The sequence below is a fragment of the Dermacentor albipictus genome, chromosome 2 (genome assembly GCF_038994185.2).
Source record: "Dermacentor albipictus isolate Rhodes 1998 colony chromosome 2, USDA_Dalb.pri_finalv2, whole genome shotgun sequence".
Classification (NCBI taxonomy): domain Eukaryota; kingdom Metazoa; phylum Arthropoda; class Arachnida; order Ixodida; family Ixodidae; genus Dermacentor; species Dermacentor albipictus.
The window spans coordinates 159,488,547-159,504,871 of NC_091822.1; the positions used below are offsets into that span (position 1 = coordinate 159,488,547).

At 46.7% G+C, this 16,325-nt stretch overlaps 1 protein-coding gene across 1 annotated transcript; it reads left to right on the forward strand.

Annotated features, from left to right (window-relative positions):
* The first annotated feature begins 7,850 nt into the window (after window positions 1–7,850).
* On the forward strand, window positions 7,851–8,579 carry LOC135897454 (ubiquitin-conjugating enzyme E2 Z-like). The gene has a single exon (XM_065426065.2). The coding sequence runs from the start codon at window positions 7,851–7,853 to the stop codon at window positions 8,577–8,579; it is 729 nt and encodes a 242-aa protein (XP_065282137.1).
* Window positions 8,580–16,325: the final 7,746 nt, after the last annotated feature.

Sequence of the window (16,325 nt, forward strand, 5' to 3'; positions counted from 1 at the left end):
TAGATCTAACCGAGAGTCATGGGATGCGCTTAAGGTGCAGTGGCGTCTACACTGTTCAGTTGAAGGACGTGCACTCAGACGACGTATGTCAGAGGAACTGGCGGATACTGCCACGAAGCTCCGCATCGCCCTTCGGGTCAATCAACTGACTCCGTTGATGCGGTCCTGGCAGCGTGAGCTGCGGAGGCGTTTCCAACGCCTCATCGCGGCGTCGTCTTTGTCAGCTGCTGCTTGGCGATGCAGACGTAATCCGTGTGCACACCCCGAAGTTCTGCGCTTTTCAAGAAACTCGCTTTTTAGACAGCCGAATGCATTCGGTTCTGCGGCCCCAAGAGCACTTCCTGTTACACCACCTCCCACACGTGATTATTCGCTCTTTGTAGCGCATTTTGAAAACATGGCGTACGACCATGCAAATAGATTCTGGCTCTCAAGGACTTCATACTTTGCTTAGTGGGCTGCCTCAGGTTCCACCTGAGGTAGCTAACCGTCTTTGTGCACGACCATCAGCCGAGGAAGTGAAGGCAGCATTATCTTCAATGAAGCGTGGCTCGGCCCCAGGGCCGGACGGGTTACCCGTGGAGTTTTATCTAACGTTCTGGGAAGATATTGGTGTCACTTTCGTATCGGTTATCAGCCAATGCTTTGAGAACTTTGATTTCCCGTTCAGTTTTCGGGACGGTCGTATTGTGCTGATACCTAAGCACGATCCGTCATCAGTTCGTCCAGAGGAATGGAGGCCAATCACGCTTCTCAACGTTGACTACAAAACCTTCACAGCTGTTCTCACCCGGCGCTTGAGAGGCCTGATGCCTTCCCTAATAGGACACCATCAGGCATGCTCAGTCCCTGGCAGAGAGATACACAGTCTTTCGTTCGTTACTCGTGACATAATGACATACACGCTGACCAGGTCGGCACGTGGTCTCTTAGTTTCACTGGATCAAGAAAAGGCATTCGATCGCCTTGAACATAACTACATTTTTAATGTACTGACCTCGTTCGGCTTCTCGTCAAATTTTGTTCAACTTATTAGGAATACCTATTCAAATATCCGAAGTACATTGTTCCTTGATGGTCGAGAAAGTGCACCATTTCCCGTTACTCGTGGCGTTCGACAAGGGTGCCCTCTATCCCCAGTACTTTTTGTGCTCAGTCTTGAACCATTTCTGCGCTCAATAGTGAGAGACCCTTACGTATGTGGTCTCCCACTGCCTGGTAGCGGTGTTGTAAAGGTGACAGCCTTCGCCGATGACATCACATTATATCTCAGGAATGAAGATAGCTTAACCCGTAGCCTTCGAATTTTCACTGAGTATGGAAATATTTCAGGTGCTGCGCTAAATTTTTCAAAATGTCGCTATATGTTCATTGGTTCACCACAGACACGCCTAAGTCCCCTTTTCCGTGTTCAAAAGAGCAATTCTCTTCGCATTTTAGGCCTTGACTACACCTCTAATGGCATATCAGACTCTGCGTGGCTCTCAATTCTTGAAGATATAAGGCGAAATATTGAAGATGTTCAAGGTTATGATTTACCCCTATCAGAAAGAAGGTACTTAGCGCAGTCTGTATTTTGCGGCCGAGTGTGGTACGTTTGTCACGCCGTACAGCCACCATTACGGGTTGCTAGGTCCTTGCAGTCCCTTCTTGGTGCCTTCTTCTGGTCGGGCCGTACAGAACTAGTCTGTCGCGCGGCGCTTGGGCAACCACGCTCTCGCGGTGGGTTCGCCTTCCCATCCGTGTCTGTCCGCTGCCGGCTGCTTGCTCTGCGATTTCTGCTCCGTCTGTTACAGCATGATCAGTGTCCAGCGCGTGAACTCGCTTGCTTTTTCCTTGGCACGAAAATTCGCTACATGTTACCGGGCGTACACTTAAATCGCGGCCCACAAGTGTTAAACGCGCCTACATTTTACTGTACGACCGTGGCATTTTATCGACACATACAACAGGTATGTCCTGATGTAGACGTTCTCCAAAACCGTGTAGTAGATACTATGTCAGCCTTACTGCTTCCTCTAGTTCCCCCAGCGCGCCTCGCACGTTCCAATAATGTGTCGTGGGATGCGATAACGGCGTCATTTTTGCCTGGCCACCTACGTGACTTCATGTGGCGTCTAGGGTGGCAAGTGCTTCCAACTCGGGACAGGCTTGAGCGGTGGGGCGTTGTCCCATCTTCGCAGTGTCCCAATTGCCCCCTTCAAGAATCCAACAAACATGTACTGCTGCAATGCGTCGTTGCCAGGATATTTTGGAGGGCCGTGCATACCGGATTTCGTGGCCTTGGAGTTAACCGCTTTATTACATCTGGTCGCTGCTCACGTGGCCGCTTCGCGCGACTTTTAATTGCTGCGGGGGCCTTCTGTCTATGGCGTAACCGGTGCGAGGCAGTTGCCATGGGACGTCGTCACCGCGCTCTGTTTCCACTTATGGGGAGGCTCTACTCTGAGCTACTGTCGTTTCTGTCGGAGGAGTTGTTCTTCCTTGGAGAAGAAGAGTTCCTTCGACAGTGGTCATGTCGTTTCCTGTCGGTGGCTAATGGACGCGTATGGCTGAATTTTCGTCCAGCCTGGTTCTTGTAGCCAGACCATCAGAATTATTCATTTAATGCACATAGAATGCAGGTGCCCGTGATTTCTGTGTGTGTGTGTCCTCTCGTATACATGATCATTTTTGTATATACACATCTCGTGCTCATCACTTCAAAATTGTGTAAAGAGTTCTATCACATCATCATTGTATATAACCATTGTGCACACTGTATATATTGAAAATCATTTTATACATGTGGCATTTAGTTTATGTGTAACTGTACCTTTCCGTGGGCATACGTGTTTTTATGTTGGTGCGTGAGGACTCGGACACTACTCGCGTTGACAACGCGCTGTGTTTCGTGTCTTACATGTTATCGTCCACGTGGAATTGTGCCGTGATTATGACTCAGTGTTCGTGTCGTCTCTTGTCGAAATAAACTTTTTCTAAACACAAAATTTGCTACTTCAAACCTGCAATTAGCCCTTGAAGGAATAGAAAATAGCTTCCGGCCGATCGCTCAAGTACTGGCTGCTCGCATCTGCGGAAGAGGATGGGTTTATTTGCGTATAATAAGCCTTTCCGCATGGGTGTATATAGTTAGCCAGCACATTCAGCACGTATACGACACCGTTCTGCCAACTTCTCTGCGCTGACAATCCCTTTTAGCGGTATTCTTCATCTTTCGTTGCATGCCACCACGATTTTCGACCAAGTACCGCAAGGTCACAAGGGGCACCCTCCTAATCCGGTTATATGTCTTTAACTGCACTGGTTCTGGTTCACCCCCTTGGAAACCCTCTCCACTTGAGCCTGATCCTCACCTCTTGTCAGCCCATTAGATAAGAAAGACCGCTCAATGGAGATAATGCTATTTTTTTTAACGCAAACAAAAGTAGCTTCCTATAAACCAGGAGAGGATTTGATTCGGCTGTTCTCACAACACTGCGTCCGATGCTTGCGTCGGCGGTTACGTAAATTTGACCTCCGGAGATTGGAATGGAAAAAACTAATTCGGATTGTTTATCGTTCACGGGCCCCTGGGAAGTTTCTGTCTTTTATAGCATGTGACAGCACAGCGGAAAAAAAAGAAAGACAAGGACAAAGAAACTTGTGTACACAGGATGGGCGCACCTTCAGTCCACTTACCTCTCTTCATCCTTCCCCCCCCCCCTTTTTTTTGCGCTGCCCGGTTATGGGTTCAAGACCACCACTCACACGATCACCAATATCCTGCTCCTTCGAAGTTCTATAAAAATGCCTTTCCACTTTATACACATATGTTATGTGTACAAAACTTCAGTTGAAGCACTTAAGGCTGCTTACCTGTGGAATGCCGAAGAGTTATAGTCGTTTTCGTGAACAGTTACTTTATTTGCTGTGTTGCAGTTTTGTTAACTTCGTGGTTTCAGTTTTCTCATTTTTTTTCCCCATTTTCCTCCTTTTTTCTGAAGCATGGACCATCTAAACCAGAAATGCGTTTTGGAAAGACATTACACTCTATTACATTTATATGCGAAAAACACCTAGTAAAATTTGGTGCGGTGGTTTCCGTGAAAACAATTTCTTCTTTTCCCTGCATTTAGATAGCAGCCCATGAACTAGAGCTCCCTCTTAAAACACATGTAATATATTACTGCGTCAGATCACTGTATATTACGTCTCTCTTGTACTGTTGTGGTCTCGAATGGAGGCGTTCGCCGCGGATCGTGCTTGACTATTGTGTTTAAATACCAGTTGATAACATCACTAATATTAGGGCACTGCTCTTAGACGCCCGTTCGCGGTTCTTGCGTCGACGTCGCCCCTCGGCGTACTCCCACAGCAGAACCGAGCGAAGGAGTACAGCGAAGGATGAAAGAGCAACCGCGGAGCGCAACGTCAAGACGGCGATAGCCAAGTGAGCAGGAAGGGAAAAGCGGAGAAGGAGGGGGCAGCGGAACCAGGAGCCGGAAAGCGGAGGAGAAAGGTGTGGCGAAAGCATAAGAAGAAAAGCGCAATGCCATGCAAGATGGTCTCTGCGTCGACGGCCGCTACGAGGTGGCGCTACAATAGTTTGCCGTCGTCTGTTCACCGATGACGCAATAGATAAGGCATTCGGTGAGGGCACCCTCCCATACGATACACGGACACCAAGCGCTGCATGAGCGGTGGTTTGTCTGCGGTGGGAACTGTGAACAACGCCCACGCGTCACCAACGCGCTGCCTGTCGTGATCGCGCGATTAGCGAGGCAGCCGCACCCCACGTCGCTCCGTTTGCAATGTGCCGCGCGAGACAGATCGTTCGCCCCGGCCATGCTACTCGATGCGTTCTTATCCTAATATAAACCCTCTAACTATATAATCATAAAATAAAATATTGGCAGGCACACTTCTTTCACGTATGGAGCTAGGCTTAACTTTCACATTCCGTAGTATCGTAATCATCGGCCTTTCTGTTTCTTCAATGCAGGCTTGCGTTGGTTAAGAACGTCAACAGTGGCCCAAGGCGGAAGAAATCCGCGTTGAGACCTGAGGCGAACGCAACGATGTCACCGAGACTCCATAAACACGTTCTACATTTTAAGTCGCGCGAGATGTTCATCATTGGTTCAAACGCCGCTGACGCATTACATAGTCCGAAAGCCACCACGTTAAATTTCTATAAACCGTCTGCAGTAATGAACGTTTTTCCAGATCCATCAATTCCTGACCCCGGGACCTGCCAGTAGTCCGAGCGCCAATCCAAAGAAAACAATTGAGGTCTTAGCAAGCTGTGCAGAGTGCCGTCAATTTCATGTCGAAGCTAAGCGTATTTTTGTGTCATCTTATTAGCACTGAGACAATCGAAGCAGAAGAGGGTGTACCCAACTTTTTGTGGGACGAGGACCACCGGTGATGCCGACGGACTTTCGGATGTTGGAATGATGAAACGTTGAAGCATGTCGTCTTCGTGACCACTGGTCGCATGACGCTCCTTGGCTGAGAAATGGTAATGGCGCTGCCACAATGGCGTGTTGGAGAAAATATCGGCGTGGAGTCTGGCGGTTTATGTGCTGCCCAGAAAGAAGATTCAGCGACGCCGAAAGAAGAACGAAACAAGCAAAGCAGGGGAAGAAGCTGTGAGCGTTGCTTGGAAATGAAGTCACTGGCAACGAAAGGAGAGAATACCTCAATTGATGGCGGGGTAGAAGCGAAATGTGTGCCAAAGTCAGCGAGTTCTGAGTGGAAGGAAGCATACGAACATTTGGCACGTCGATAATAATGATATCACCAAGGGGCTGAACATGGCGGAGCGCTTCGCCACTGAAGGCCATCATTCCGTGGAGAAGCAGTTTGGAGACAACTATGGCTCAAATATCAGGTGTGGCAAAAAGGAGCGAAATATCTTTGCGGGTCGTGAAGAGTTCCGAATGAGTGAAAAGATCAAAGCTTTCGGAGACACAGCCACAGAATGCGGGAACAACGGCAGACGAGTACGGTAGTATTGCGATGTCTTCCCGAAGTACCAGCTTACTATGAAGAGAAGTGGCGGCGACGACGGGTATCTCTGAGAGAGGCGATAGCTCAACATCAGCAAGCGCACAGTTGATGACGGCGTTATTTCGTGCGAGAAAGTCTCAGCCAAACATAACGTCGTGAGAGAAGGACGGGAGAAACACAAACACGACAATGTAGGGAGCCCAATGAATAACGACTCTTGTTCATGCGGCTGAAAGCTGAACTAACCGGGCGCTTGCTGTGCGGAGAGAAAACCGAGAAAGTGGGGGCGAAACTTTTCGTGCAGAGCCAGACAGACGTTCGTTCTATACAGACATGGCTGATCCATTATCAGTTAGCGCAGCGATATGTACTCCGTCAGCAGTAAAATAGACAACGTTCGAAGGCGACGATGGAGGACTAGTACAGATCAATGGCGACGCAGTTCCTGACCCCTGAACTGAGGCGTTTAGTTTCCTCTTGCGCCAGGGAAGGGCGCCGATGGATGGTAGACAACGAGCGGCGACGCAGGGAACGTGAACGACGTGCAAGTAACGGGCACTTGGCTGGTGGCCTTCTCGACTGCCTTCAAGGGTAAGCGTCGTGGAAAGGTTGATCGTCGGCGGGGCGATGTTTCTGCAGAAACCCGTCAAATTGCAACATACTGCGGCCGCAATGTCGTGCAACAAGTCCGGGTATACCACAGGCAAAACATATGGTCCTCTTGTTCTGCGTACGCCAAGGATTTACAAAGACAAGAGCAGGTCGACTAGCAGGACGAGAAACGGGTGGAAACGGCCGTGGATGAATCGCAACGCGGGGTCGGCGAGGAGGCTGGGCGGCGACGGCAAGCGAGTGGGGCAGCAACAAAGTACTGCTGATGCGGCATTGGCAGGGCCTCAGGCACTTGGTCTTCAATAATCCGCTGGAGCATCGGGACGAGATGTGTAGGGGGCTGTCTCGGGGCAGCGGCTGCTGTTCGAGAAGCTCAGCGAGGGGTAGCAGAGAAAGCTTACGCGCGATTTGCTCTCGCACTCATGGTTGGGTTTTTTGTCGACAAGGGGAGTGATCAGAGAGGACGGCCATGGCAGACAGGCCGTCGTCAACCACTGCATGAAGGACGCCTGGCCGACTCGCCCTGCCTCTTCATCTCGTCGTAGCTTTTGGCACAACGTTATGAACTCTACGTCAGTGCACGGAGACTCTACGCGATCAACGTGTCAGATATCTCACCGGTGATGTCCTTCAATACCTATTTCCTCTTTCCATTTTTGGGCATAGAAGCATCAACACGCTTTCAAAGGTCTAGATTATGTTCAAAATGACTGTTGAATGTGATCACCCGGTTTTCACCCTATCTTCCCAAACCATTGCCGGCGAGGAACTTGCCAACGGCGTGGTGACCCAAATATTCAGTGGAACTGGTCTTGAGCGCTGACCAGGACTGAAAGTCGACTTCGTAATTTCTGTCCGCAAGTAACCTAGGACCGCGAAGTAGATGGCATTTAACTATCCTGTAATTTTGATGTCTAATATGTGACCACGTAGTCGTTACCTTTCGACGGTTACGTTGTAGATTTCCTTCTTGCTATGATTTGCAGTGAATAATCCGTTGCTGTCCAATATTTTAAAAAAATAGAATATTTTCTCTCCAAAGAGGGTTTCTTCATCTCTTTGTTTCATTCCTATAGGTATTAATAATGTTTCGTGCCGACGACAGTTCAAGGCTCATTTCCTGTAGTGGGTACGTAGCATAGATGTGTTTAGAAAGCATCATTATCATTCACCAGTCCCGTTGAGGACCTTCGGGTCATCGACATCTGCTCACGGGTCCTCGTCATCACGAAATCTTGACAAAAATGGCCCGACCAATGCAAATTTACTGGGACACCGTTAAGAACGAGCAGCCGACGCTGCAGTGCCTGCAGAGGGTGCAGCGGGACCTGGTGGAGTTCCACGCCGACCCCCCGCCGGGAGTTTTCATCGTCCCGGAAGAGAGCGACATGAGCTTGCTGCACGCCATCGTCGTGGGCCCCTGGGGCACGCCCCTCGAAGGTGGCCTCTTCCGCTTGCAGTTGAAGTGCCGGCCCGATTACCCGATGCGGCCGCCTCGTGTGCGTTTCCTGACGGGCGCTGGGAAAGTATCCTTCAACTCGCACATCTACGGTGAGCACATCTGCCTCAGCCTACTAGGCACGGCTCCTAATGGACCGAGTTGGAGTTCCGCCCTGAGCATCGGCAGCCTGCTCGTCTCCATACAGTCCTTCCTGGCAGACGGCGCTATGGAGTTCATGCGCCACAACGCGATTAGGGTAGCCGTATGCGACACGCTCGAACTCTGTCTACAAGAAACATCCGAGCCTCCCATGCCCCCAGCTCTCACGCAGAAGGTCCTCAAGTACTTCTCCGACAACTACGCAAAGTACGAGGACGCGGTCCAGGCGCAAATTAATTCCTGGGGGGTGCTCTCGTGGATTTTTGGTGTCGTGTACGGCAGTTACGAACCACTGCTAAAGCGACTTCGCGACATCAAGAAGAGGATCGACGAAAAGAACGTGACGGCCAACGGGCAACAAAACAAGGAATGAGACAATGGTACTTCATTACTCGAGTGCACGAACACAGCGTCGGCTCTGCACCTGCCCACGCGCCGTCTAAACTCAAGATGAAGGGCTCTTGAACTGTTGCGGACATTACCTAGATAAAAAACATAAATTGGGCCGCTGCCGTTACATAGGAAAGCGGTTTTTCCCGTAATTGGAATAAAGAAGACTTTGTAAAGCAACGATAAAGCTTAGAACCCTTCTATATTTTGACTCCTTGTGTATAGATATTTTTTAATCTGACGATGGTGTGCGTGCATTTCACCTCGTCCAGTGCACAACATCTGAAGGTTTGCAGTGACGCCTGACACCGGCAAAAGTTGCCGGGAGCGAGCGGCGCTATAGTAATTAGCACTAATATTGTAGCCATTATTGTCGTCGCCCTTGTTTTTGGGTAGTTAGAAGATACTATCAAAGTAAAATTAAGGACTTGTAGACTGATATGAAAGAAATAAGTTGATGTCCAAAGGAGTCGTAGGTCCTTTTCAATTCCTTTTTATAAAAAAAAAGCTAGGAATGGTTCAGTCGCCGTGGCCCAATGGCTATGTATAACAGCGTTCAGCAGCTGAGCACCGGCTCGATCGTGCACCTGCTCGCGTTGGCGTGCGAACCGATAATTGCTGCGAATCTTCCTACACTGCAATTAATCCATGTCTTCAGCAAGTGGGGCCGCCTTCTGACGTTCTGACAATCGTGTTCCGGTGAGAGGTCCCTGACTAAATTAGCGCAATGCTTTTTTCTACAAGCTTAATTGCTAGCAACGAAACATCACTTGTAATTACCTTTTAAAGCTAACTGATATGAGAAAAGGTACTTAAATGATCATAAGTGGTAACCGGTATTGCAGATTCTGTTCCTGTTGGCGAACTATTACCACAAAGGTGCTGGGCTGAATTATTTCACATCAGGACAACCTGGGGAAGCTGGCACTAACTTTAAATAATGAAAATAATAAGAAATTCCAGAACTCGTTCTTGTATGTTCCCTAGAGAACTGCTACAGCTCATTAGAAAAGGTCTATAGGTTCGTTATTTTTTTCCTTATTAAATGTTCGTAGGAGCCTAATTAAATAGATGTAAAACGCAGAGACGTTTTGCTCTGATAGCCGATGTTCTAATTTCAATCATATGTGTTGCATTTGAGAGAGAAAGATAAGGACTACTGACTTATACAAGCAGTATCTTTATTTATGGCTTGGAATCATGTACACACAAGGCTGAAAATTTGTGAGCTTGAAAAAAAATAGAAGCACAGTCTTTACAAATTCGTAACTCTGCACCAATAATACGCATCGAAATTCCGTAACCTCCATCCTTAAGAACACCTAAGTGGATAGGTTTGATATATGAATATAAATCTTAAGTGGATTTGTTACAATGTGTACTGAGATATTGCCAAAGCCCTACACACATTAGTGGTTTAATGGAGAATCATGTATAATACATAGGATAGGATAGGAATAACTTTAATAAAGTGCCGGCAAACGACGATTTAACGAGTCGTGACGCTGGCCAAGCGTCGACCCGGGGTTATACTCTACTCTGCACTAGCCCCGTTGGGCCTGTTTGTAGTGGGTCACGAGGCTTGTGCTTTTCGAGCGCACCCCGGGCCTGCTGGACGGCCCATAGTTGTGAGTCCTTGTCTGTAGACTGCAGCGCACTTTGAAGTTCTGGCGGGTAAGTCCTGGAGGTAGCTGCCGTCGGGAACCTGGCACAGTCCCACATGATGTGCCATTGGTCCGACGGACCCGCTGCACAACCACCGCACAGCCCACTCAGATAGAGCTCTGGGTGAAGCACGTGCAGCATTGCGGGGACGTAATGAAAATGGCCCGATTTAGACTTACTAGCTGAACTTTTTGATGGGCCAGTTGGTGCATGTTACTGAAGTACTAAGCCGCCAAACAGACGACACAAGAAGAGACAAGGACGAGTGCTTACTAACAACTGAGGCTTTATTGAAAGAAACAGTTGTTAGTAAGCACTCGTCCGTGTATCTTCTTGTGTCGTCTGTTTGGCGTTTCAGTACTTCAGCAGGCGTACAAGTCGGAGCCATTGACCGAATTGTGATATCCTTTAGAGCGCAGGCCTCACACGCCCGTTCCTAGGTTGGACGTCGGCATCCCTTCACGTAACCGCACGAATGCGCTCGTGGCACTGCTCGTGCTTTTAATAATAATAGTGTAATTATATAATAATGCCTTTATTTGTGTCCCATAAGAATACACGACACTGGAGACCTGCAGTAAAAGCTGCCATCAGTGACAGCTTGACAGAGCCGTAGGCCCCCTATACACGGGGCAGTTACATAACGACAAGAAAAACGCATATTATACATGGTCACGTTTGAAATTGCACTTCCCGAGCATACAATATAACGTACGCAAAATTGTGATGAAATAAGGCAAGATGGATATACAAATTACAAGTTCACTCATGTAACAAAAGAACACAATCAACTACGGAGGAGTTGATTGTGTTCTTTTATTACAAACAACATAAATGCAGTTTCACTTATCCGCAAGAAAAAAAAAATTGGCAGTGGCTTAGCTCGGTTATGCGAGGATATACGTTGCGAAAGCTAAGGCATAGCATGGTTAGCCTGGGTAATCTTGATTGCAAGTCCAGGTTAGTCTGGTTGTCTAGCTATGTTGCGGCGTTTAGCCAGTCGTTCGGTGCGATGTTCGTCTGTTTCCTGGGCGATTCCTTTCCTCTTCATCTCGTTCCGATGTCGATTCCAGGCCTCCTCCTCCTTATCAGGATTGTCGCTGTCCACAGTGCCGCCTCAACTGTGGTTGCGGCGCACGCAAAGTCTCCTTTTCAATCCTCCAACATGTTATCAGGCATGCGACGCAGCTGACGAAGCTAGCGGAGGCGAACGCAACGACGAGGAACGCGTGTGACGTCATGTGCCCCTTCAGAGCACGGCCACGGCGAAATCGCAAGTTCGCGGCCAGTAAAGCTTTCGCTTTAATAACAGTAATACTTATACAACGATGGTAAAGAGAAACGAAACAGATAAAGCACACATTGTAAATTGAATGAAGGGAAGACGGAACCATTCTCTCACCATGTACATTGTTAGAGATAACGGGGTAAAGAAAAACTTGGTTTGCAGAAACAAAAAGTTAGAAAGTTAACGGCCTAGAATTTGTTAAAGTGCTGTCGGAATTCTCTGAATGTTATATCTTCAAGTTTAACGTGTTCATTATTAAATCTATTAAGTAACCTGGGTAATTTGTTCTGTAGTGTCTGTAGACCATACGTTGTTTTATAAGTTCTCACTTTCCAGGGCAAAGCGTTACGTGTCAGGCGGGTAGAAGGGTTTTCCTGTATGTTAGCTAAACGTTGTAAAAAGAAGCTATTATTTACTTTTTAGTTTTTCAATGCTTTGCCTAAGATGTAGTCGAACAATTTGGTAACTGGGATTAAGTTGTACTTGTCAAAAAGGTGCTGTATGTGAGAGTAATAGGGCAAGCCCTCAACAATTCTAAGGAACTTTTTCTGTAACCTATGAAGTCTGTTTAACTTTCCCTGTGTTGTGTCAGACCATATTAAATGACAGTAGTTTATTCTGCTGGAAAACAATGAACTATAGATTAACATAATTTTCGGTAGAAGTATATGGCGAATTCTATATGTTAAACCTATTACTTGCGCAAGTTTAATTGCCAAGCTATCCACCATTAAAAAAAAGTAAATTATGGGGTTTTACGTGCCAAAACCACTTTCTGATTATGAGGCACACCGTAGTGGGGGACTCCGGAAATTTGGACTACCTGGGGTTCTTTAACGTGCACCTAAATCAAAGTACACGGGTGTTTTCGCCCCCATTGAAATGCGGCCGCCGTGGCCGGGATTCGATCCCGCGACCTCGTGCTTAGCAGCCCAACACCTTAGCCACTAAGCAACCGCGGCGGGTGGCTATCCACATGAGCACCCCATGACATATGTGCATGACAAGTGACACCTAATGTTTTAATACTCGAAGTAATCTCAATAGGTGTTGCATTTAAATAGATAAGTTTGCTGATTGATATATGTTTGTTTTAGCTCGAAATATGGCAGCTTTTGTTTTATTCTCATTAATCAGGAGGCTATTTCCACGTGTCCATTCATCTAACTTTGCTAACGTGAAATTAGCGTCGTCGACAAGATCATCAATACCTTTACCACCTATCAATATGCTGGTGTCGTCAGCGTACATGATAACTTTCCCACTTTTATTAACTTTATTTACGCGCTTCAACGGAAAATAAGCGTCGTATATTGGTTTTAAGAGGATAAAAAAATCTTTATAAGCGTCATTTGCATCTTTTGATTCAAATACAGTATTCCAGGCTGTTCGCAGGGTATTGGTACGAAACATAAAAAGATTTTGTTCAGTTATTGGTCGAATAAGGTGCGTCGACTGTGATTCCCTATTCTGTAGATGACCCTTGTACCATAGAAATATTGGCATATGGTCGCTCAAATCCGACACGAATACGCCAGCTTTAACTGAATCTGTATTTATATTTGTAATGAATACGTCGATTAGAGATTACGTATTCTTGGCCACTCTGGTAGGCAGTTTGATATTATACCAGCATGCACCGCATATTGATAGCATTTTAAGCCTGATTATTGGCGAATCATTTTTCATTATGTTAATGTTGATGTCTCCACCAAAAATTATGTCTCATTTCACTCGTGGAAAAGTATTGGACTATTTCTCTGGTCTTGTATTGAAATTCTGCAGCCATTTCTATTGTTTGTGGAACACGAACATTTGACAGAGACGAGAACAAGACAATGCGAGGACGAGCACTTGCTTTCAACTGCTGTGGTTAATCTTGAAATATCAATTTACGTAGGTAGAAAACTCATAAGCCTCCGTGTTCTCTTTTTCCTGTTTCTCTGTGAGATGTTCACACTTTACACACAATACCATGCAAGAACCAGCCCAATTAGTTATGCAGTGGAGCTACCTATTGTGCATGTCAGTTCCAATGGCTTGTTGTAATCTAACAGGGCCGGCTGCTTTGTTTACATTTTTGTGCAGATGCATACGAGCACTTTGTTTCAAAGACATCGAGCACTGTGGGCACAGAGGCAAGGAGGCTGAAGGACCTGAACAAGCACCTTGCCACCATGCTTCGGGATGCAAAATAAAGATGGTTCGTGTTAATTGTGGGCCCTAAAATGTGTCCTCTTTGTCTCTGAGCTGGCACATCGGCCGACTCACGTGATCGAAATTAATCGCTGTAATGTTGGCAGAAGATGTTACTGTGTGGAACTTCACCAAAAATATTGCATGAACAAAAGAAATTCAACACAAAGGAGAACACTTGTATAATGCAGCTAAACAAGAATAGTGTCAATTTGCATACCTGAATGAGAACATTTTCATGTAGCATACACAAACGAGAACGATATCGTTGAGCATCGCCGTGCGAGAGCTATCTCGTCAAGCATAGCTACGTGAGAATAATCTCGTTTAATATACCCACACGAGAACGATCTCGTTCAGTGACGATGTCCACTCGTACACATGGGATGTACGACGTCGTTGAGTCTACAGAGCAATAATAGCGTACAGAAGTTCTCGTGAAATTCTCATACATATTTTTCAATAGGGTTGCTGTCATTAATGAACGCTACAACAGTATCCAAGCATTAATGAAAATGTGTAACAGAACCACTTGGAGGGCGATAACAAACAGAAAACACTGTGTTATGAAGTTTTACAGTCAGTAACTCATAGTCCAGAGTTACCATAGAAAGCTCATTCAATAGTTCACACTCTAATTGTTTTCTAGTTAAAATGCACACACAACCCCCAGGACCTGCTGGTCGATTCAGATAGAAAGTATTATATAATGGAAGCCAGCAAATATTCACGTCATCAGTACACCAAGTTTCCGTCAGCATAATAACGTCAAATGATTCTTTCGTTTGTTCAATAAAAAGTTAATAATAATAATATTTGGGGTTTTACGTGCCAAAACCACTTTCTGATTATGAGGCACGCCACAGTGGAGGACTCCGGAAATTTTGACCACCTGGGGTTCTTTAACGTGCACCTAAATCTAAGCACACGGGTGTTTTCGCATTTCGCCCCCGTCGAAATGCGGCCGCCGTGGCCGGGATTCGATCCCGCGACCTCGTGCTCAGCGGCCAAACACCATAGCCACTGAGCAACCACGGCGGGTTTCAATAAAAAGTTGTATGTCATATTCCTTTTTAGCAAAAGACTGGATGTTTAGGTGAAAACATTTGAAAGACTACAGAAATGTTCGTTCTAAATTACTAGTAAAAGTTTGCGGTAGTACATAACGCGTACTGGGTACATTTGCCATAGTAGTGTTTCAGTTCAGCAGATTGTATCACTCAGGTTTTCGCGGTCGCTAGAATTAGAAACGACTACTGCGTTTGCCCAGTCTGTTTTCCGCACGATAACCTTGCTGTTGTTTCCCATACATAGTTGTATTTGTTAGTTTTGGCCCAGAGCTTAGTTTCGAAAACAAGGCGCGTGACCTTTTAGTAAAGTTCTCTGACAATAAAGCACTGTAATTTTCACTAGACAGTTTTTTCCTGCTTGTCCACCATTTACCCCTGATAGCCTGGTTGGAAAAACGACAGATTATACCGGTGTCTTATCTGCATTTGAAGGCAGATGATGGGTGGCCACTAAATCATTTTCCAGAAGCCTTCGGCAAGTTGTTTAGCACAGTCAGCTTATTTATTTCAAGGAGCAAGTATTCATTCTGCACCGGCTTGATTCCATGAAATTCAAGGTTAAGCTTTCGATTCCTCCGTTCCAAATCGTCCACTTCCGTTTTCAGTCGCATCATTTCACCATCCTTGACCTCAGCCCTTTCTATTCTGTGCTTTAGTTCTTTACTTCACGTTCATGCTTTTCTATTATTGTTAAGGGCTCGTCGTACTGTTCACTCATGAACTGTACCGTGTCTTCAACACTTTCAACCGTCTTTTTTAGGGCAGAAGGTATTCCAGTTTTTCATTTATGGATACCAACATTGTTCGAACGCTCTGCGCATCTGAGTCATTACCAGATTTGTCGGGTGGTGGAGCACGACACTTTGAACGTCTGCAAGTTGCACAGCCCCACGCACTACGCTACTGCTCCCCTTTTGCTTTACTTGTAGCATTAGAAATCCCTGCACACTTTCCCGTGTGATGCGTATATCCACAGCCAGTACCATCTATTTTGAAATCTGATTCATTGAATTGCACGCCACACAGCGAACACTCTTTTTCTAATGGCATGACAGCACCTTGGCAGCAGCAGTAGGAGCAGCAGTAACACTGTGCGAGAGACTGTAATAAAACGAATTAGTTACTAACCTGTAATAAGCAGAGAAACTTCTTAAAAATGCACGTCCCTTGCCGCTGCTGCCGCCAGTGTGACAGTTGCAGGTCGCAGTGTATCCTTTATAGATTGGTCCCACTGGGGGCGTGTCGGCTGGTGGTGGCGATGCAGGACGAAAATTCCGCTTCCCAGCGACCAACGCACGTTGACGTAGACGATGGCAATCAAACGCTCCGGGCTGCCTAGGTCGGCCAAAGCATGGATGGATGGATGGAAACAACTTTATTCTGAATCCGGCAAATTTGACGACCCGGGCTCAGGTCTCCCATGAGGGGACTTCGAGGCCTTGCCTCGTCGCCGCCTCTCGGGCTTGCTAGACAGCCCACTCTTGTGTCTTGAGGTTGGAGCTGCGCAGAG